Source organism: Ascaphus truei (genome assembly GCF_040206685.1).
Source record: "Ascaphus truei isolate aAscTru1 chromosome 20 unlocalized genomic scaffold, aAscTru1.hap1 SUPER_20_unloc_3, whole genome shotgun sequence".
Lineage (NCBI taxonomy): Eukaryota > Metazoa > Chordata > Amphibia > Anura > Ascaphidae > Ascaphus > Ascaphus truei.
The window spans coordinates 404,827-428,161 of record NW_027453859.1 but is presented as its reverse complement, the minus strand read 5'-3'; the positions used below and the strand labels follow the sequence as shown (position 1 = coordinate 428,161).

Here is a 23,335-nt window from a genome sequence, read left to right as displayed (position 1 = left end):
CCCATATCTTATCCCCCTCTCCCTTCCTTATCCCCCCATATCTTATTCCCCCTCCTTATCCCCCATATCTTATCCCCCTCTCCGCCTTATCCCCATATCTTATCCCCCCTCTCCCCTTCCTTATCCCCCCATATCTTATTCCCCCTCTCCACCATATCTTATCCCCCTCATCCCATCCTTATCCCCCTCTCCCCCTCCTTATCCCCCTCTCCCCTCCTTATCCCCCCCTCTCCTCCTTATCCCCCCTCTCCCCCTCCTTATCCCCCCTCTCCCCCCTCCTTATCCCCCTCTCCCCCTCCTTATCCCCCCTCTCCCCCTCCTTATCCCCCCATATCTTACCCCCTCTCCCCCTCCTTATCCCCCTCTCTGTATATATACAGGTGAGTGTGTGACAGGAGGAGGGGAAGCAAAAGGAGAGAGGCGCAGCTGCATGGTGTGACAGGGGGGAGGGGGAGAGAGCAGAGAGAGAGAGAGAGAGACACAGACAGCAGAGAGAGAGAGACACAGACAGCAGGGAGACAGCAGAGAGACGACAAAGACAGCAGAGAGACAGCAGAGACAGAGACAGCAGAGAGACAGCAGAGAGAGAGAGAGAGACACAGACAGCAGGGAGACAGCCAGCCCTGACACGCAGTGCGATACAATAGCAGGTATGTATATGGGGGATGGGGGGGGGGAGCTGTTATATACAGAGCACATTGTGTGTACTGCATGATATCATACACCAGGGCGTGCCAGAGTCTCCGGGGGGGGGGGGGGAGAGCAGGCAGAGGGGGGGGGAGAGCAGGCAGAGGGGGAGGGAGAGAGCAGGTGGGGGGCTGGGAGAGAGCAGGCAGAGGGGGGGGGGAGAGCAGGCAAGGGGAGAGAGAGCAGGCAGGGGGGAGAGAGAGCAGGCACGGGGGGAAGAGAGCAGGCAGGGGGGGGGGGAAGAGAGCAGCAGAGGGGGGGGAGAGAGCAGGCATAGGGGGGGAGAGAGCAGGCATAGGGGGGGAGAGAGCAGGCATAGGGGGGGAGAGAGCAGGCAAAAGGGGGGGGAGAGAGCAGGCAGAGAGGGGGGGAGAGAGCAGGCAGAGGGGGGGAGAGAGCAAACAGAGGGGGGGGAGAGAGCAGGCAGAGGGGGGGAGAGAGCAGGCAGGGTGGAGAGAGCAGGCAGAGTGATGGGAGAGAGCAGGCAGTGGGGGGGGAGAGAGAGCAGGCAGTGGGGGGGGGAGAGAGCAGGCAGTGGGGAGGAGAGAGCAGGCAGGGGGGTGGAGAGCAGGCAGGGGGGGTGGAGAGCAGGCAGGGGGGGGAGAGAGCAGGCAGGGGGGGGAGAGAGCAGGCAGGGGGGGAGCAGGCAGGGGGGGAGAGAGCAGGCAGGGGGGGGGAGCAGGCAGGGGGGGAGAGAGCAGGCAGAGGGGGAGGGAGAGAGCAGGCAGATGGGGAGGGAGAGAGCAGGCAGAGGGGAGGAGAGAGCAGGCAGAGGGGGGGAGAGAGCAGGCAGAGGGGGGGGGAGAGAGCAGGCAGGGGGGAGAGAGCAGGCAGGGGGGTAGAGAGCAGGCAGGGGGGGGGTAGAGAGCAGGCAGAGGGGGGGAGAGAGCAGGCAGAGGGGGGAGAGAGCAGGCAGAGGGGGGGGAGAACAGGCGGGGGGAGAGAGCAGGCGGGGGGGGGAGAGAGCAGGCAGGGGGGGGAGAGAGCAGGCAGGGGGGGAGAGAGCAGGCAGGGGGGGGGAGAGAGCAGGGAGGGAGAGAGCAGGCAGAGGGGGGGGGAGTGAAGGAAAAACCTCTTCCTTGGCTAGGCTACAGAACTGAGAGGAAGCTTTCCTCTGCTAAGAAAGCTGAAGGCCTTGTGACTGGATACACATCTGCACCGTTTTGCAGCAGACTTTCCAGGAAGCTTAATCACGCTCTACAACTTGTTATCTTCGATCTTTGTTTGAACTTACAGGCCCGGGAATACGAAAGAAATGAAACGTAACGCACGCCAGGTTTCAAATCCTTTGTCTCAATTTATTACTCATAGGGTAATGACTTTTATACAGGAAAAATAAGATATTGGATAGAGGCGTAACATAGGCGTATCCTGGGTGTGTCTTGGGCATAGCTTTGATTAGAGGCGTGATTTAGGGGCAGGACATATTAGTGGCATGATTTTGGGACGTGTCTTTCCCAATACAAGCAATGTCTGAATACATAGCTTATTCATTGTCTGTTATCTAAAGAGACCTTGAATCTTTAGCAACTAATTATACTATTTTGCTTCTTGCAGAGAACCATTCTATTATATTCTGACTAAAAGAGCAGGAGACTAACAATACACAAAGTATCTTAGCAATATCCTGAGCAGGAAGAAAGGAAATGCAATTTGGCAGAAACTGAGTGCATTTAGGAATTATATTTCAGCAAAAGGCTGACTACAGAATCTTAACTAGTTATGATCAGACAAAATGGATGCTTAACACAAGTGTAGATTCTGGCCTGACCTACTGGTCCTAACAATTCCCTCCTTTTTGTTCTCTAAAAGAACAAATACCCTTACTTGGTACGCTTCTCTATAACTATGGCCTTGTAGTGACTAATAGAGACATATATATATATAACATTAAATATTTCTATAGATTAGGAAATGGCTTACATCTCAATATGTCACATAATTTAAGGGTCAGCTATTTGTGAGAATTGGTGGGGGCTAATTTCTGCTAAGAGCGACTGCACAAACATTCTTCTTGCACGCATCTTTCTTACTGCATTTACTCAGAATGGCAAAACAGACCAAGATGGCTGCTATGGTCAAAATGGCTGACTTGTGATCCTTTCCTTGTGGTTGACTCACGGCCCTTGGTGACCTCCCACCTTCCTCATTTCCAGTCTTCTCAGTCCCCCCATATCCTTAAGAGACAGTCTATTTAAAGAACAGAACAGTTAACCATTTCATAGTCCTGATGGACCAAGATGTCCAAGTTGTGCATAACTTCATTCCTTTTCCGGCCATTATATCAGCCCAGTTGATTTCTTCTTAGGTCTCTTCTTCTGGGGGACTGGCAACATCATCACCGCAGAGATGCATAGCGTCTGTGGGGGTTGCAACGCACTTCTGGATCAGAGTTTTGCTGTACTTAACACATAGAGCAATGAGTAGGACAAACACACACATACAAAAACATTCGCTAGCTTCGCTCAAAGCAAATCAATCCAACCACCAAGTCCCCATGGTCCCTGAATCCTGGATAAATACACAACATTGCGCTTTAACTAGGGCGCATACATGCCCCTCCCTTTGAGGCTAAAATATAGTCTAGAGCTATTTTATTCTGTGATTGTATGATTGAGGATATCCCTGTAAACCTGTCATACAGTAACCCAACTCCTACATTTGGGAATAAATTCCCTGAAACTTATTCTTCCCATAGACTACTTTTTAGCACTTGTGTATTGGGTGTATCTCTTCTGTTTCTAACTCTACCTGTGAGCAATTAACATAACCGTGTGTTTGACTGATAAAGCATTCTCCCACCGGGATATCATTCTGCAGGGAGATTCTATTAACCTAGAAATCCAAACAAAATAAACAAAGTTAAACAAATAATACCTTATACTATTTTGTCATCCTTATGGGACGCCACTTATACAAACATAATAGAACATACATTTGTAACTGAAAATAATAAAAACCTGTAAAAATAAAAAGTTCAAAGTTCGTGTGTTGAGGCCTGGACATTTTTTGCCTATGACCTTTCTCCCTTGATGATTAGTGGTCAGAGAGTATTGTGTCCATCAAAACACTAATTTGCAGGTGCTATGTCTTTGTCTTTATTAGCTGTTTGTGCCTAGGCTGGCACTATTTTGACGTGCGTGATGTGTATCCATGATGATAAGAATTTTTTACTGCAATACTGGTGATGAGTAGTATTTAAATGGCCTTTTCATCTGGGATGAAGAGCGTGCTTGCGTAGAAAATGCTTGACCATTAACCCGTCTCGCGTAGGTGCACTTTCAGCTTTAACCTGTGCCTAGAAAGACTCAAAAATATATATTAGTTGCATGCAATACTTATTAATTGTTTTATTACCAATAACATGGTCCTTAATTCGTTACTTTGAACTACTGATGGTCATAACTCATCCCATAAATGTCTCATAGGGAGAGAATTTATACCTAGAAATAAATTCTTGTATTAATATGGTTACTACTATTGTTAGCATCCGCATATAAACAGAGATATCCTCTATTAACGCTCCTCAAATTTTAAACTAAGCAACCAATGTGGACTTGACTTTGCTACAATCCAAGTTCCTAAAACTTGGTACCTCAGCCTGTGCCAAACCAATTGCTTCCATAATCAACTCTATCCTGTCTGCAGGCCATTTCCCTAAGACCTGGAAAACTGCCAGAGCTGTCCCAATCTTCAAAAATGGGGACAAAAACACTGTCTCAAACTACAGATCAATCTCTTTTCTCCCAATACACACTTACTCTCATTCATACCTAACTGCCATCTGCCATTTTCTCTGATGCAAATGGTGTCAACCTTTTAGTCATTTATTATTAAATAACCTTAAAACTCACCCCACAAATCAAGCATCCCAACAGCCTGCACTCATGGCTATTGTCCCACACCCACAGTCACTCCTGGCTTTCACCTCAATCACCCCTCTTTTGTTCATATATTATCCATACAATATGTAAACAAAAATACAAAAATAGTTATGAAAACAGGTTGCTTTGATATATAGCAAAATTAAACTGGTAAATAGATTTGTATGTGTTGTGACTATAAAAATATTTACTGCTTGTGTTAAAAGAAAAAGCCTGCAGTAGGTCTTTTAACAACTGTGGCATTAACAATAGGAAACCTGTAAATATAATAAAAATCCTGAAATCCTGAACAAGAGATTTCCTTTTAAAATAGACAAATCATTTTGAACTCTTTGCAAAGTGCTGAGCACACGGCCAGCAGTAACTTTTAAAGACACTCTGACTTAAAAAACAAAACAAAATGTATAATTTTCAAAGCGCTATTTTTTATTTCTGGCCAAACAGCCAGTTGTTCCAGGCTTTTCGCCAGAAACCTCAAAGTACGGATAGCAGATAACGGGTTTCGCTGTCTTATACATATTAACTGCTGGATTGGATTAATCCCTTGCGCAAGGGATTGTAACATTAGTTTAATGTTAAATATGAATCTTTCCACGCTGTCCTAAAACTGCATTTTGTATGGCCTTTCAAAAATTAAATAACGGGAATATTTCAAATTACTTATAAACACCAAATCTATGCCAACAAGAGCATGCAGTATTCTTCCACTCATTCCCCTGAATGCCTTCTGCAAGAAATCTCATATTCCTGCAAACTTCCATCAATACAATTTATGCTATCCCGTTTCAACTCTGCCCTCTCTTAAACTAAACAAAATATCTTCAAACATGCAACAGTTATACCATGACTAAAAAAACAGCAAGCTTGACCCTACCTGTCTTGTATGGCTTTTACACTGTTTATTAAACGGAGACAATTCTCACTAAAATAACTGATGACCTCCATGCTGCTAAAGACAGATATTATTACACTCTGCTCATATTACCCAACCTCTTTGCAGCATTTGCCACCACGGACACCCTCCTTTTGAAGCGCTAAGCACATTAATGGCGTTATATACATATATAATACAATATATTAATTCAAACAGTGTTATCCTTATCCCCCCATATCCCCCTCATTATCCCCCCATATCTTATCCCCCCTCTCCCCCTCCTTATCCCCCCATATCTTATCCCCCCTCTCCCCCTCCTTATCCCCCCATATCTTTTTTTTTTTTTTTTTTACTTAAATTTTTATTAAACATTTTTTTTCCATACAAAAGAAAAATTAACAAAACATATAACATATAAAAGGGGGGATAGGGGAGGGGGGGAGGGATAGCATTTGTAAAAATATAGCATTGTACACAACAATTTAACTGTCACATATATCACTCTGTTCCAAGTATTCTAATCTATGTATGGGGATATACCTGCATGGTGAAACCAAGGGGCCCAAATCTCAGAGAATTGTGAGGTCGAGCCATTCAGATAGGCTGAGAGTTTTTCCATATAAACTAAATGCCAGATTTTATTGTTTATTTGGTTTAAGGATGGGGGGGCAGGTTGTTTCCAATTTTTGGCAATTGTACACCGTGTAGCATTTAACATTTGGGTTAGTACTCTAGCTTTTTTTCGGGGAATATTGGCTATTGGCTTGCCTAACAATATATATACTGGGTCATGTGGGACAGTGATTTCTAGGATCTTGTGTATTAAGGTGAACACTTCTGTCCAAGTTTGTTGGATTTTGGGACATGACCAGAATATATGCCGAATATCCCCAACTTCGCCACAACCACGCCAGCATAGTGGGGAGACCCCTGGGAGAAAAGAATGCAGTTTGGCAGGAGTCATGTACCATCTGTATATTAACTTGTAAATATTCTCTTTTATTACAACGCACGATGAATTTTTGAAGGCAGCTTCCCAGATGTCTTTCCAAGTATCGAGATCTATACAGACATTAAGATCTTTTTCCCAGGATACCATATAGTTATCGGGGGTTTGGTTGCTCTTGATAGAGGATAAACATTGATATACTCTGGAGGTAATGCCCTTCATATGGGGCTGGTGTAGACACCAGTCTTCAAATAAAGTCAAAGCCTGGGGTTGACCTGATTTGTAGACTGATTGGATATAATGCCTAACCTGGAGAAATCTGAAAAAGTCGGTCGTGGGGATGTCATAATTCGTTTGTAAAAAAGCAAATGGGGGGACTTTCCCTTGGGTGAGGAGATCCTTGACTCTTGTGAGTCCTTTTTGAATCCAGGTATGGGAGTGCGGGTTTCCTGAGTAAAAAGGAAGGGAAGGGTCCGAGAATAGTGGTTGCATAAGGGAAGGGGAATCGGTTAGTTGGAACTTGGTTTTGACGGAGTCCCAGAGATTACAGGCAAAGGATATCACCGGATTCTTGTAGGTCTCAGGTGGTCTAGACTTTTTGTTGAGCCAGAGGAGATTTTTTATTTTACATGGGGAACAAATCAGGTCCTCTATCTCGACCCACCTCCTCTCAGTTGGGTTTGAATGCCAGCTAATGAGTTGCCCCAACTGTGCGGCTCTATAGTAGTTTTGTAAGTTCGGGAGAGCTAAGCCTCCTTCTGATTTGGATTTATAAAGAATATCTCTACGAATTCTGGATCGCCTATTTTGCCAGACAAACTTCAAAAATTTCTTCTGTATATTGTTTAGGTCTTTCTGACAGATTTTAACCGGAAGAGTTTGGAAAAGATAGAGGAGTCTGGGTAGAATATTCATTTTAATGGTGGTTATTCTCCCAAACCAGGATATTATATATGGATTCCAAGTGGTTAAGTCCTTATCTATCTGGGCGAAAAAGGGTTTAAAATTTGTGTTGTATAAAGTAGAGTAATCTTTTGTTAATTGGACCCCTAGATATTTAATATGGTTCGAATTCCATTTAAAGTCGAAATTTAGTTGGAGTAATTTTACTAATTCTTTAGGGAGATTTAAGCTAAGGGCCATGGATTTGGTATGATTAATTTTATAACCTGAAAGGGAGCCAAATTCTGACAGGTCATGAAAAAGGTTAGGGAGGGATGTAAGAGGTTTTGAGAGCGTCAATAGTATATCATCCGCAAAAAGAGCAATTTTGAATTCTTCCTGACCAACAGGAATACCCGCAATATTGGGGTTCATCCTTATCCGGCATGCTAATGGTTCTATGGCTAAGGCAAACAACAGAGGTGAGAGCGGACAACCCTGTCTAGTTCCATTTGATATTGAAAAGGGATCAGATAAGGAGTTGTTCGTCCTCACCATGGCCATTGGTGTGGAGTATAGTGTGTTTATGCTGTTTAGAATTTTAGCTGTGAATCCCATCTGCGAAAGCGTAGCTGACATAAACTGCCAGTCTAATCGATCGAACGCTTTTTCTGCGTCTAAGGAGAGTAATAGAGATGGGCACTTTGTGTTTTGTGCTACATGTATTAGATTCACTGTCCTCCTAGTGTTGTCAAGGGTTTGTCTGCCTAGAACAAACCCTACCTGGTCCGGATGAACCAGTTTAGGGAGGATATTATTTAATCTGTTGGCTAAGATCTTTGCATAAAGTTTTAGATCAGTATTTAACAATGAGATAGGTCTGTAGCTAGAGCACAGCAGAGGATCTTTCCCCTCTTTTGGGATTACCACTATGGTAGCGCGGAGCATATCCCTAGGAGGGGGAAGGCCTAGTAGCATCTCATTAAATACTTTGGTTAGAAATGGGAGGAGCATTGTGGAATATTTCTTGTAATAAAGATTAGAAAATCCATCCGGACCAGGGGCCTTCCCAATTTTCAGGGATTTTATGGTGTCCATAATTTCCAGGGGCTCTATAGTTTTTTCGAGGTTTATGATATCATTCGGATCTAGGGTGGGGAGTCGGCACTCTGCTAGGTAATTTCGAATCTTTATTGCTCTTTTGTTTTTAGCCGAGTCTCCCTTTGGGTCTGGTAGGTTGTATAGGGATGTGTAATAGTCTTTAAATGCATCGTTTATAATTTTGGGATTGTGGGATACTGAGCCATTTTTAGTGTGGATGTTGTGAATTTTAGCTTTAGCTTGTTTTTGCTTTCATTTGCGTGCCAGCATTCTGTCAGCTTTATTACTTTTTTCGTAGTACTTCTGTTGGGTCCATCTTATAGCTCTTTCTGCGTTTGACACCAACAAAAGGTTTAGTTCTCCCCTCACTGAGATTATCTGCCTGTAATTTTTTCGCGATGGGTTTGATTTATGAATAAATTCTAATTCTGATAGTTTTTGTGTTAGTGTTTCAATTTGTTTTGTTTTTTCTTTTTTTTTCTGGGAAGCCAGGGCAATCAGTTTGCCTCTTATCACTGATTTGTGGGCCTCCCAAAGGGTAAAAGAGGAAACCTCTGAGGTATTGTTTAATTCAAAGTATTGGGCCAGTTCTTTTTCTATTAGTTGGAAATTTTGTAGGTTCAGTAGTAGGGATTCATTCAAGGACCACGACCTTGTAATATTTTTGGGGGTGAGGCCTACTAGTCTGGTTATAAGCGTAGAGTGGTCTGACCAAGCAGAGGGGGCAATTACTGCTGAGGAAATGTTATCTCTAATTTGTTGGTCTATTAGGATATAGTCAATTCGAGAATAGATATTATGGGGGTGAGAGAAAAAGGAGAAATCCTTTACATTGCTATTGACTAATCTCCAGGAGTCTACCAACAATAGATCCTTGGTCATAGATACTAGTCCCCGGGTAGAGGGAACTATGTTTTGTGGTGGGGGGGGGGGGGACTGGGGGATTTATCTAGATTTGGGTCCATAATTGCGTTTAGATCTCCTGCTAAAATTAAAAGGCCTTTCTGGACAGAGAGAATTAAATTTGTTACTGTAGTTCCTGGAAAAAGGATTCTTGGTTTTCGTTAGGGGCATAAGTGTTGACTATTGTTATATCAGTGGAGTCCAGTGACCCTGTAATAATTAGAATTCTCCCAGCAAGATCACTTTTAATTTTATCTACTTTGAAGTTTAAGTTTTTATGGAAAAGTGTCGCTACGCCATTTTTTTTCGTGGGAGCTGATGAGTGGTAGACTAGAGGGTAGTCATTGCTGAACAGCAGTGACTGATCCTCCTTTTTCAAGTGAGTTTCTTGTAGCAAGATTATATCTCCTGCCAGTCTTTTGGCTTCCGAAAGAGCAATACGTCTCTTTCGGGGGGTGTTTAAGCCCTTGGTGTTTTGGGATATTATATTAATCGGCATGGTGGTGGTTCAAGGTTCTATAATACAAATGAACAGAGTGATAACTTACATATAGTTGAAGAGTCGGTACATCCGTCTTCGGAAACGATCTGGTATGAGAACATATACAACGAGAGATATACATATTATTACATGGTAGTGGCAAATGCTTGCAAAACTTGGAGCAGGGGAGGGGTAGAGAGGGGGGAGGGGAGGGGTAAACCGAGGACCCCGGCTTCCAAACATTGTTTGGGGGGACCAGCCATGGTGGAACCCGTGGTGCGAGTCTCTCGCACTCACAGGTTAAGTGAACATGAGGGGGGCGGGCAGTGGCCCAGCGGCTCAGCGCCGCAGTGCTCCTTTGTTTTGGAGCTAAGCTTTCGAAAAGGGAAAACAAAATCACCCCAAAGAGTACGGGGTGAGTTGTGTGTGTGATCTTACACATCAGGGAAATAAAAGCAAGAATGGGGGGCATTGAACATTATAACTGTTAACATCAACATATCCTTTCTCAATGTTAGAAGCATTAAGTAGGGTTGACTGGCAGCTATAGTTTGGCAGACTCTGGATTCGTAGTCTACAGGGGGAGAGGGATAAATAACATGGAGAAAGTTACCTAAAACATAACCTTTAATATTTTAGCCTGTAATAAAGAATTGGTAGCTGAACTTTGGGGGACCAATTCTATTATAGACAACATATAGACTTATATTACACATACACTTTTGTCTAGAAAACAGTTCCAAACAAACATTGTATATCAGTCCCTTTAAGTGTTCGGCTTAGTTCAAACTGATTATCAAACTTTGAATGACTCAAACTTGTGGGTAACTTGGGAGAACAGTTTCACAATGGAGAAGGAAATAACCTAGATTTTGGGACTAGTACATTCTAGAAACTAGAAAACTCAGTAACTTCTGGATGTGCAGGTTGTCGTGGTCGTTGTGGCTTGCTCGAGTTGGTCGATGTGTTCCAGGTACCGCAACCGTTGGTTAGTTTTTAGGTAGATTACTGGAGTGGGCCATGTCCCGATTAGTACCTTAAGTCCAGACCACGCTTTGGCTTGTCTGCCATCTTAACTGGGTGTTAAGTAAGTATCCAGCTCTAGTTCTTCAAGTAGGTTGGGTCTTTGCTCGGCCAGATGTTGGTGTTTTCACCCATGCCTGGCGTTGTGCCTTGGGTGAATGACGTGGCCTTTGAGAGGCCTCCGGATCCTCTGGTTCGAGTAAGCCCAATGATTGTAGTTTTTCCTCACCTTCTTCTGGTGAGAGTAGAATGTGCATCGTCTCTTGATAAGTGAACAATATTTTGCACGGGAAACCCCAGCGATAGCGGATTTTATTGTTCCGCAGTGAGTTGGTGAGCTGCGCGAACATTCTCCGCTTGTTTAGCGTGGTTTGAGCCAAGTCCGGGAAGATGAGGAGTGGAACGTTATCCTGCTCTATCTTTGGGGTGGTTCTAGCGGCTCTCAATATTTCCTCTTTAATACGGAAATAGTGTAGGCGTGTGATCACGTCTCGTGGTTTTGCTGGATCTAGGCCTTCCGGTCTAGGAAGCCTATGGGCTCTGTCCATCTGAAGTTTTTCATCCGATGTTTCGGGTAACAGGGACATGAAAAGCCGAGTGAGATATGCGTCCAATTGGGCATTGTCCACTTCTTCCGGGATACCTCTGATCCACAGGTTATTGCGTCTTGACCAGTTCTCCGTATCTTCCAGTTTATCGAAAATCGTTTTGACTTGAGTTTTTAATTCCTCGATATCTTGCGCTTGGGTCTCCTGTGCAATGGCGGTGTTATCCACCTTCTCCTCCAAGTCCACAATGCGGTCACCTATGGACGCAATCTCCTCTCTGATGCTGTGGCGGAAGCTCTGCATCTCAGAGTGGAAAGAGCTTTTTAGTTCTTGTACAAACACCATCATTTCTTTGCGGGTAAGTGGAGCGTCCGGCTCTTCTCCCGAGTCTAGATCTGATTCTGCGTCTCCGCCTGCGGTAGACGCTTCTTGATCTTTGGTATTTTGTTTTTTAAAGAAAAGGGATGCCTCACGCCGGGCCGCCGGTTTTTTTTGTTTAGTGGGTGGCATGTTTGTTGTTTTTACTTAGTAAGTTTTTGGCTTTGAATAGAGCTGAGTATATTTAGGGGATGTAAAAAAAAAAAAAAATTAAGTTGGAATAAGCCCCCTCATTCCAATGGAGTCCTGATCACACACACATTGGTAGCAGTGCCATGATTGCTTTTTATTGAGCCTTTGTTCTATGGCACCAGTGGGAGGTTTATAGAAGATGTTGGGGCTCACAATAAGGGTAAGTTGTAGGGGAGGGTGAGTGGTTTTCATTAGCACTTTCAGATGTATTGAGTGCTGTGGGTGGACCAAGATGGCCGCCGGCCGCCTCCCAGCACTGTTTGTGCAGGCTGGGTGGACCAAGATGGCCGCCGGCTGCCTCCCAGCAGGGCTGCACCGAATGGTGAGTCTCTTTCCCTTTGATTACCCCCCCTCCCAAGAAGCTCACAGGGCCCCGGAGCCACACGGGAAGATACCTGCTCCGGTCAAGCTCACCTCCGGTCAGCAGCCGTCAGATCACGGGCGCGTGTAGATGGTTGTGTGAGGAGGTGGGGGCGGCGACCCCTCCCCTGTCTGCTGCAGCAGCGCACCTCTGGCCTGCAAGGTAAGGCGCGGTGGTGGTCGGGAGAGGGCTATGGTAAGTCCCTGCCTTTTGATTGCGGGGTTCCCCCCTACCTCCTCCTCCTTTGTGGGGCTCTGAGATCGGTGGTTTACCTCTGCCACGCGATCCCGGCGGCCATCTTGGATCACCCAGGAGGCGAAGGGGGGACCCGTGGGCGGTTGAATTTCTCCCGATTTCTCCTGATTATCACGGTTGGGGCTGTCCAGAGACCCCTCCGTCTGTCTCCCGGACTCGTGAGTGGCCTTTTTTATTTTTTTATCCCCGATTTTAAGGGGGTTTCTCCGGCTCTTGTGTTGTTTTTTTGGGAGAGCAGAGCAATCTGCGGCTGACTCGCTCAGCCTCCTGGCCACGCCCCCTGAAGTTTAAATTTTTATGGAAAAGTGTTGCTACACCATTTTTTTTCGTGGGAGCTGATGAGTGGTAGATTAGGGGGTAGTCATTGCTGAACAGCAGCGACTGATCCTCTTTTTTCAAATGAGTTTCTTGTAGCAAGATTATATCTCCTGCCAGTCTTTTGGCTTCCGAGAGAGCAATACGTCTCTTTCGGGGGGTGTTTAAGCCCTTGGTGTTTTGGGATATTATATTAATCGGCATGGTGGTGGTTCAAGGTTCTATAATACAAATGAACAGAGTGATAACTTACATACAGCTGAAGAGTCGGTACATCCTTCTTTGGAAACAATCTGGTATGGGAACATATACAACGAAAGATATACATATTATTACATGGTAGTGGCAAATGCTTGCAAAACTTGGAGGAGGGGAGGGATAGAGAGGGAGGGGAGGGGTAAACCGAGGACCCCGGCTTCCAAACATTGTTTGGGGGGACCAGCCATGGTAGGACCCGTGGTGCAAGTCTCTCGCACTCACAGGTTAAATGAACGTGAGGGGGGCGGGCAGTGGCCCAGCGGCTTGACGTCGCAGTGCTCCGTTGTTTAGGAGCTAAACTTTCGAAAAGGGAAAACAAAATCACCCCATAGAGTACGGGGTGGGTTGTGTGTGTGATCTTACACATCAGGGAAATAAAAGCAAGAATGGGGGGCATTAAACGTTATAACTGTTTACAGCAACATGTCTTTTCTCAATTTTAAAAGCATTGAGTAGGGTTGACTGGCAACTATAGTTTGGCAGACTCTGGATTCATAGTCTACAGGGGGAGAGGGATAAATAACATGGAGAAAGTTACCTAAAACATAACCTTTAATATTTTAGCCTGTAATAAAGAATTGGTAGCTGAACTTTTGGAGACCAATTCTATTATAGAAAACATATAAACTTATATTACAAATACAATTTTGTCTAGAAAACAGTTCCAAACAAACATTGTATGTCAGTCCTTTTAAGTGTTCGGGTTAGTTCAAACTGATTGTCCAACTTTGAATGATTCGAACTTGTGGGTAACTTGGGAGAATAGTTTCACAATGAACAAGGAAATAACCTAGATTTTGGGACTTGTCGTGGTCATTGTGGCTTGACCGAGTTGGTCGATGTGTTCCAGGTACCTCAAATGTTGGTTAGTTTTTAGGTCGGTTACTGGAGTGGGCCACGTCTCAGTGAGTACCTTAAGTCCAGACCACGTTGTGACTTGTCTGCCATCTTAAATGGGTGTTAAGTAAGTATCCAGCTCTAGTTCTTCAAGTGGGTTGGGTCTTTGCTCGCCCAGAGGTTGGTGTTTTCACACATGCCTGGCGTTGTGCCTTAGGTGAATGACGAGGCTTTTGAGAGGCCTCCGGATCCTCTGGTTCGAGTAAGCCCAATGATCGTAGTTTTTCCTCACCTTCTTCAGGTGAGAGTAGGATGTACATCGTCTCTTGATGAGTGAACAAAATTTTGCACAGGAAACCCCAGCTATAGCGGATTTTATTGTTCCGCAGTGAGTTGGTGATCTGCGTGAACATTCTCCGTTTATTCAGCGTGGTTTGAGCCAAGTCCGGGAAGATGAGAAGTGGAACATTATCCTGCTCTATCTTTGGGGTGGTTCTAGCGGCTCTCAGTATTTCTTCTTTAATACGGAAATAGTGTAAGCGAGTGATCACATCTCGTGGCTTTGCTGGGTCTAGGCCTTTCGGTCTAGGAAGCCTATGGGCTCTGTCCATCTGAAGTTTTTCATCCGATGTTTCGGGTAACAGGGACATGAAAAGCCGAGTGAGATAAGCATCCAATTGGGCATTGTCCACTTCTTCCGGGATACCTCTGATCCGCAGGTTATTGCGTCTTGACCGGTTCTCCGTATCTTCCAGTTTTTCGAAGATAGTTTTGACTTGAGTTTTTAATTCCTCGATGTCTTGCGTTTGGGTCTCCTGTGCAAGGGCAGTGTTATCCACTTTCTCCTCCAAGTCCACAATGCGGTCACCTATGGACGCAATCTCCTCTCTGATGCTGCGGCGGAAGCTCTGCATCTCAGAGTGGAAAGAGCTTTTTAGTTCTTGTACAAACCCCATCATTTCTTTACGGGTAAGTGGAGCGTCCGTCTCTTCTCCAGAGTCTAGATCTGATTCTGCGTCTCCGCCTGCGGTAGACGCTTCTTGATCTTTGGTATTTTGTTTTTTGAAGAAAAGGGATGCCTCACGTCTGGCCACCGGTTTTTTTTGTTTAGTGGATGGCATGTTTGTTGTTTTTTCTTGATAAGTTTTTTGACTTTGAATAGAGCTGAATATATTTAGGTGATGTAGCACAAAAAAAAAAAAAAAAAAAAAAGAGAGAGAATAGTTAAATTGGAATAAGCCCCCTCATTCCTATGGAGACCTGATCACACACACTGGTAACAGTTCCGTAATTGCTTTTAATTGAGCCTTTGTTCCATGTGACCTTGGTCTCCCCCCTCTCATCTGGGCAGGAGTTGGGACTCACAATGAGGATGAATTGTAGGGGAGGGAGAGTGAGTGAAGTGAATGAGTGAGTGAATTTTTGTTAACACTTTCTTCCAGCTCTATATTTTCAGTATCACTTTGTCTTGTATTTACTTTGATGCAGTTTGTGTTGGTTGGGAGTAGCAAGATGGCCGCCAGCCACCTCTCAGCAGTGTCTGTCTTGGTTGGGTGGACCAAGATGGCTGCCGGCTACTCCCCAGCAGTGTAGATGTGCCGGATGGGTGAACCAAGATGGCCACCGGCCTCCACCTAAACAGGGCCGCACCGAGCGGTGAGTCTTTCCCCCTCTGGGTGGCTCGTCCCCCCCCCTCCCACGGGGCTCACAGGGCCACAAAGGAAGGCACCCGCTCCGGCTCTGCCGCGCCTCCGATTGGCGGCTGTCAGCGCTTCACACTTTGGCTGGCGCCATCTTGCCGCTCCGGCAGGGCACGGGCTCTGGCACGTGGGGATAAGTATATGGGGGGGATGGTTATGTGAGGGGGGCGGGCGGCGACCCCCCTTCTGCTGCAGCACACCACCGCCTAGCTTCGGCAGAGCGCGGGGGACTCCCCTTACCTCCTTCTGTGAGTCAGGTATCGGCTGATTCTAATGCAGTCTCCCGGTCCCGGTGGCCATCTTGGATTCACCCTCGAGGCAGAGGGGGGACCCGCGATCGATTCGGTAGCTGCGGAGCCAGGCCCAGTCACACTGGGGGGAGCCCAAAGCTGTTCTTGCGTGTGCCTTTGATAAGTGTTTTTTTTTTTGGGTGTTTTGCCCCCCGAACTTCGGGGTTAATTGGGTTTGAATGGAAGTTTCTTGAGGAGCAGAGCAAGCTGCGACTAGCACGCTCAGCCTCCTGGCCACGCCCCCTTATCCCCCCATATCTTATCCCCCCTCTCCCCCTCCTTATCCCCCCATATCTTATTCCCCCTCCTTATCCCCCCATATCTTATTCCCCCTCTCCCCCTCCTTATCCCCCATATCTTATCCCCCCATATCTTATCCCCCCTCTCCCCTCCATATCCCCCATATCTTATCCACCTCTCCCCTCCTTATCCCCCATATCTTATCCCCCCCTCCCCCTCCTTATCCCCCCATATCTTATCCCCTCTCCCCCTCCTTATACCCCCATATCTTATCCCCCTCTCCCCTCCTTATCCCCCCATATCTTATCCCCCTCTCCCCCTCCTTATCCCCCCATATCTTATCCTCCCTCTCCCCCTCCTTATCCCACATATCTTATCCCCCCTCTCCCCCTCCTTATCCCCCCATATCTTATCCCCCTCTCCCCTCCTTATCCCCCCTCTCCCCTCCTTATCCCCCCATATCTTATCATCCCTATCCCCCCTATCCCCTTCCTTATCCGCCCATATCTTATCCCCCCTCTCCCTCTCCTTATCCCCCTCTCCCCTCCTTATCCTCCCATCTTATCCCCCTCTCCCCTCCTTATCCCCCCCTCCCCTCATTATCTCCCCATATCTATCCCCCTCTCCCCTCCTTATCCCCCCATATCTTATCCCCCCATATCTTATCCCCCCTCCCCATTCCCCTCTCCCCCTCCTTATCCCCCATATCTTATCCCCCTCTCCCCCTCCTTATCCCCCCATATCTTATCCCCCCTCTCCCCTCCATATCCCCCCATATCTTATCCCCCTCTCCCCCTCCTTATCTCCCTCCCCCTCCTTACCCCCCCCTCTCCCCCTCCTTATCCCCCCATATCTAATTCCCCCTCCTTATCCCCCCATATCTTATCCCCCTCTCCCCCTCCTTATCCCCCCATATCTTATTCCCCTGCTTATCCCCCCCATCTTATCCCCCTCTCCCCCTCCTTATTCCCCCATATCTATCCCCCTCTCCCCTCCTTATCCCCCCATATCTTATCCCCCCCCTCTCCCCCTCCTTATCCCCCATATCTTATCCCCCTCTCCCCCTCCTTATCCCCCCATATCTTATCCCCCTCCCCCTCCTTATCCCCCCATATCTTATCCCCCTCCCCCTCCTTATCCCCCCATATCTTATCCCCCCTCTCCCTCCTTATCCCCCCTCTCCCCTCCTTATCCCCCCTCCTTTTCCCCCTCTCCCCTCCTTATCCCCCCTCTCCCCTCCTCCCCCTCCTCATCCCCCCACCAGACAGGAGGAGGGGCAGAGAGAGGCGCAGCTGCATGGTGTGACAGAGGGGAGGGGGGGGGGTAGTGTGACGGGGGAGGGGAGGGAGGGGGAGTGTGACAGGGGGAGGGGGGGATATACACTAACTACAGGCAGGAAGAGAGATAGTGACAGCCAGCAGAGAGATAGTGACAGCCAGCAGAGAGATAGTGACAGCCAGCAGAGAGATAGTGACAGCCAGCAGAGAGATAGTGACAGCCAGCAGAGAGAGAGACAGCCAGCAGAGAGATAGTGACAGCCAGCAGAGAGAGAGACAGCGAGAGAGAGAGAGAGACAATGAAACCCGCGCAGAACTGGCTATACCCTACCCCGTTACCCATATACCCTGCAATCACTATACCCTACCCCGTTACCCATATACCCTGCAATCACTATACCCTAACCCCGTTACCCATATACCCTGTAATCATTATACCCTACCCCCTGTTACCCATATACCCTGCAATCACTATACCCTACCCCGTTACCCATATACCCTGCAATCACTATACCCTACCCCGTTACCCATATACCCTGCAATCATTATACCCTACCCCCTGTTACCCATATACCCTGCAATCACTATACCCTACCCCGTTACCCATATACCCTGCAATCATTATAACCTACCCCCTGTTACCCATATACCCTGCGATCACTATACCCTACCCCGTTACCCATATACCCTGCAATCACTATACCCTACCCCGTTACCCATATACCCTGCAATCTCTATACCCTACCCCGTTACCCATATACCCTGCAATCATTATACCCTACCCCGTTACCCATATACCCTGCAATCACTATACCCTACCCAGTTACCCATATACCCTGCAATCACTATACCCTACCCCGTTACCCATATACCCTGCAATCACTATACCCTACCCCGTTACCCATATACCCTGCAATCATTATACCCTACCCCGTTACCCATATACCCTGCAATCACTATACCCTACCCCGTTACCCATATACCCTGCAATCATTATACCCTACCCCCGTTACCCATATACCCTGCAATCACTATACCCTACCCCGTTACCCATATACCCTGCAATCACTATACCCTACCCCGTTACCCATATACCCTGCAATCATTATACCCCTACCCTGTTACCCATATAACCTGCAATCATTATACCCTACTTCGTTACCCATATACCGGGCAATCACTATACCCTACCCCGTTACCCATATACCCTGCAATCATTATACCCTACCCCGTTACCCATATACCCTCGCAATCATTATACCCTACCCCGTTACCCATATACCCTGCAATCATTATACCCTACCCGTTACCCATATACCCTGCAATCACTATACCCTACCCCGTTACCCATATACCCTGCAATCATTATACCCTACCCCGTTACCCATATACCCTGCAATCATTATACCCTACCCCGTTACCCCATACCCTGCAATCATTATACCCTACCCCGTTACCCATATACCCTGCAATCATTATACCCTACCCCCGTTACCCATATACCCTGCAATCATTATACCCTACCCCCGTTACCCATAATCTGTTACCCATATACCCTGCAATCACTATACCCTTCCCCGTTACCCATATACCGGGCAATCACTATACCCTACCCCGTTACCCATGTACCCTGCAATCACTATACCCTACCCCTTTACCCATATAGCCTGCAATCACTATACCCTACCCGTTACCCATATACCCTGCAATCATTATACCCTACCCCGTTACCCATATACCCTGCAATCATTATACCCTACCCCGTTACCCATATACCGAGCAATCACTATACCCTACCCGTTACCCATATACCCTGCAATCATTATACCCTTGCAATCATTATACCCTACCCTGTTACCCATATACCGGGCAATCACTATACCCTACCCCGTTACCCATATACCCTGCAATCATTATACCCTACCCCGTTACCCATATACCCTGCAATCATTATACCCTACCCTGTTACCCATATACCGGGCAATCACTATACCCTACCCGTTACCCATATACCCTGCAATCATTATACCCTACCCCGTTACCCATATACCCTGCAATCATTATACCCTACCCCCGTTACCCATATACCCTGCAATCATTATACCCTACCTCATTACCCATATACCCTGCAATCACTATACCCTACCCCGTTACCCATATACCCTGCAATCACTATACCCTACCCCGTTACCCATATACCCTGCAATCATTATACCCTACCCCCTAGTATTCGTGTAATTATTGTCCCCCGCCCCCTATTATTCACGCTTTGGCAATACTGAAATGTTCTTTGGTCATGCCAATAAAGCTGATTTGATTTGACAGCCAGCAGAGAGAGAGAGAGGGAGACAGAGAGAGAAAGACAGCAGAGAGAGAGACAGCCCTGACACGCAGTGCGATACAATAGCAGGTATGTATAATGGGGGGGGGGAGAGGGGGGGAAGAGAGAGAGCAGGCAGAGGGGGGGGGGAGCAGGCAGAGGGGGGGGGGAGAGAGCAGGCAGAGGGGGGGGAGAGCAGGCAGAGGGGGGGAGAGAGCAGGCAGAGGGGGGGGAGAGCAGGCAGAGGGGGGGGGGAAGAGAGAGAGCAGGCAGAGGGGGGGAGAGAGCAGGCAGAGGGGGGGAGAGAGCAGGCAGAGGGGGGGGTGGGGAGAGCAGGCAGGGGGGGGGGAGAGCAGGCGGGGGGTGGGTGGGAGAGAGCAGGCGGGGGGTGGGTGGGAGAGAGCAGGCGGGGGGTGGGAGAGAGCAGGCGGGGGGGTGGGAGAGAGCAGGCGGGGGGGGTGGGGAGAGCAGGCAGGGGTGGGTGGGAGAGAGCAGGCGTGGGGGGGGTGGGAGAGAGCATGCGGGGGGGGTGGGAGAGTGCAGGCGGGGGGGGGGTGGGAGAGAGCAGGCGGGGGGGGAGAGAGCAGGCGGGGGGTTGGGAGAGAGCAGGTGGGGGGGGAGAGAGCAGGCAGGGGAGTGGGGAGAGCAGGCGGGGGGGAGAGAGCAGGCAGGGGGGGTGTGGGGAGAGCAGGCAGAGGGGGGGTGGGGGAGAGCAGACAGGGGGGGTGGGGAGAGCAGCAGGGGGGTGTAGGGAGAGCAGGCAGGGGGGGGGGCGTGGCGGTTACAGAGGCCCCGCCCTCTTCCCCAAAGCATTTCCAGGGGGGGAAAGTGGGGGATAGGGAGGGGAAAGTGGGGGATAGGGAGGGGGAAGTGGGGGGGAGGTGGGGAAAGGGGGGGAAAGCAGCCTCTCACTCTCCCTACTTTGTTTTTCAGCTTCTACCATGCCGCTCTAACAGCGTCGGCTCTCTTCCCAGCAAATACAGACTCCCTCCCAGCTGTCTCGCCCATCTCAGGATGTCTCTCCACGAGACCCGCAGCCGTCTCTCGCATGGAGGCTCCCCGAGCGCTCTCAGGATGCAGCTAACACCTCGCGAGATGTCTCGCCCAGGGACCCCCGCACGAAACAGCTGGGGACTCCCAAAGCACGAGACTGTCTACAGAGACTGCGAGCGGTCTCTTTTCTAGAGCGCAGTTTCAACCGGCCTGAAACCCCTGTGCCTCTGGCTGTGCACTAGTGCGAGGCACGTGGGAGCGAGCGTGCAAACAGGCCGGCCGTGCCAAGGGAAACGCCTGGCGTGCGTGCGCTGGGACCCAGCACGCTCACAATGCCCCCCGCCTGCCTACGCCCCTTCCTCCCTCGCAGGCGGTGCACCCCTCTCCTCCTGCTGTCTCTCCCCCCCTCTCCTGCTCCTCCTCTCTCTCTCGGGGCAGTTAGAGGAGCTGCTCTCCCTCACCCTGCCAGTCTTCTACCGCTCTCCCTCTCTCTCCACCTCTCCCCCCCGTCTCCCTCCCTTCTGTCCCCCCTTTCCTTGTGTGTCCCCCCAACGCCTGCTCCCCTGCTCCCCCCTTCCTCCTCATCCTGGTCTCCAGCGACCCCTCCCGCCGGGACCGCCGCGACGCCATCCGCCAGACATCGGGGGGGCCCCCGCCCCGGGCCACCTCACCCTGTTCACCCTGGGGGTCCCCCGTCTCCGAGGCGAGCGGGGCCCTCTGGCGCAGGAGGCGGAGCTCCATGGCGACATCATCCAGGCGGCCTTCGCCGACACCTACCGCAACCTGACGCTGAAGACGTGGCGTCGCTGAGCTGGGCGACCCGCGCCTGCCCCGGCGCCCGCTTCCTGCTGAAGACAGACGACGATGTCTTCGTGAACGTCCCGGCACTGGCGCGCGACCTGCTGCGGCGGGGGACGGGGGCGGGACCCCTGTACCTGGGGAGGGTGCACTGGGGGGTGAACCCGACAGAGACCCGCGCAGCCGCACTACGCCACGCGAGAGGCCTACGCCGGTGGCCGCTTCCCCGCCGTACCTGCAGCGGCACGGGCTACGTGCTGTCGCGGGGGGCCGCCCGGCTCCTCCTGCGGGAGGTGGGGGGCACAGCGGACCCGCGGCTCCCCCTGGAGGACGTGTACGTGGGGATCCTGGCGGCAGAGGGCCGGGGTGGCTCCCAGGCATGCCGCCAAGATGGCGGGATCCATGGCGGAGCCCCACGACGGCTGCTGCTACCGGGCCATGTACAACTCCCACGGAGTCACCTCCCCGGGGCATGAGGGAGGCCTGGGGCATGCTGGGGGGGGAGAGGGGTGGTGCCCGCTGGCGCTGCTCAGGTGCAGGACGATGGGGCAGTTGGTGGAGAAGGGAGGGCAGGGTGTGATCTAAATGCCCCCTTCCCACTGAACCCCCCATGCAATGGGGCAAAAGGATTAGGGCGTGTGGTTAATGTGGGGGCTGATAATTGAATGAGCTGACCCTGTGTGCTGGGGTTATGGGGTAGTTACGTTAACTGCCCCCTGCGTTAGCTTTATTAGAGGTAGAGGAAGGGACGGCTCCGTTGTGATTGGATCAATTAGGGTCATTCATTTCATTGCACTGGGGCAATAATATGTGCTAATTGAATTAATTACCCTCTGCACTGGAAGATCACAGTCATTGAATGACTTGCCCCGGCAGTGGGACAATTATGGGGTAATTGTATTTATCGCTCCTGGAGGGGGGGGGGGTATGATGAAACGGCAGTTACCCCCATTAACAAGAGGGTATTTCAGTCACGTGATACAAACTAGCCGCCCCGCGGAGGGGTATATACATCTCGGAAGGGGTATGTACATCTCGGGAAGGGGTATGTACATCTCGGGAAGGGGTATGTACATCTCGGGAAGGGGTATGTACATCTCGGGAAGGGGTCTGTACATCTCGGGAAGGGGTATGTACATCTCGGGAAGGGGTATGTACATCTCGGGAAGGGGTATGTACATCTCGGGAAGGGGTATGTACATCCTCGGGAGGGGGTCTGTACATCTCGGGAAGGGGTATGTACATCTCGGGAAGGGGTATGTACATCTCGGGAAGGGGGTATGTACATCTCGTGAAGGGGTATATACATCTCGGGAAGGGGTATATACATCTCGGGAAGGGAGAATCATGGACAGTGTTATTGGAGTCACTGAACACCCCCCCCCCCCCTGCGGGGCAATAATGGATAGGATCTGCCCCCTTGTGCTGGGGCAGTTGGGAGCAACTGAACAAAGTCATGCCCCCGGGGCAGGATCAAAAATGTCAAGGCTGGTCAATAAATGAGCAAATATCCCCTTCCTGGGGTAATAAGGGGTAAATCGCTCCCCCTCTTGGGGTATCTTACCAGCTGCTGGGGTATTAAGGCTGTATCTACCCCCCCACCCCCAATAAAGATGTTTTTTTCACTTTACCCGTTTCTGACCTTAATCACATGACCACGGGGCAGCCAATGGGTGAAGATCTTTAATATGAAACTAAATATATTTATATATATACACATCCACAGCGAGAGGTGCAGGGGCGGAGCCTGCTGGGACACGCCCACAGAGGGAAGGAGGGAGGATCCTGT

At 49.1% G+C, this 23,335-nt stretch overlaps 2 protein-coding genes across 2 annotated transcripts in view; both read left to right on the top strand.

Annotated features, from left to right (window-relative positions):
* LOC142474719 (uncharacterized) overlaps positions 1 to 20,940 on the top strand; it is a 22,588-nt gene extending 1,648 nt beyond the window's left edge. Inside the window, exons 2-4 of the mRNA XM_075580906.1 lie at positions 443 to 650; positions 17,657 to 18,866; positions 20,769 to 20,940. Of these exons, the coding sequence (XP_075437021.1) occupies positions 443 to 650; positions 17,657 to 18,866; positions 20,769 to 20,940 (1,590 nt within the window). The remainder of the gene's footprint in view (positions 1 to 442; positions 651 to 17,656; positions 18,867 to 20,768) is intronic.
* On the top strand, positions 15,173 to 23,195 carry B3GALT4 (beta-1,3-galactosyltransferase 4). Its single transcript, XM_075580932.1, is given in 11 exon segments — positions 15,173 to 15,584; positions 19,761 to 19,845; positions 20,689 to 21,143; positions 21,145 to 21,254; positions 21,256 to 21,392; positions 21,395 to 21,544; positions 21,547 to 21,712; positions 21,714 to 21,780; positions 21,783 to 21,899; positions 21,901 to 21,999; positions 22,001 to 23,195. Coding segments are annotated over 9 exon segments (1,035 nt in total). The 5' UTR covers positions 15,173 to 15,584; positions 19,761 to 19,845; positions 20,689 to 21,080; the 3' UTR covers positions 22,127 to 23,195.
* Positions 23,196 to 23,335: the final 140 nt, after the last annotated feature.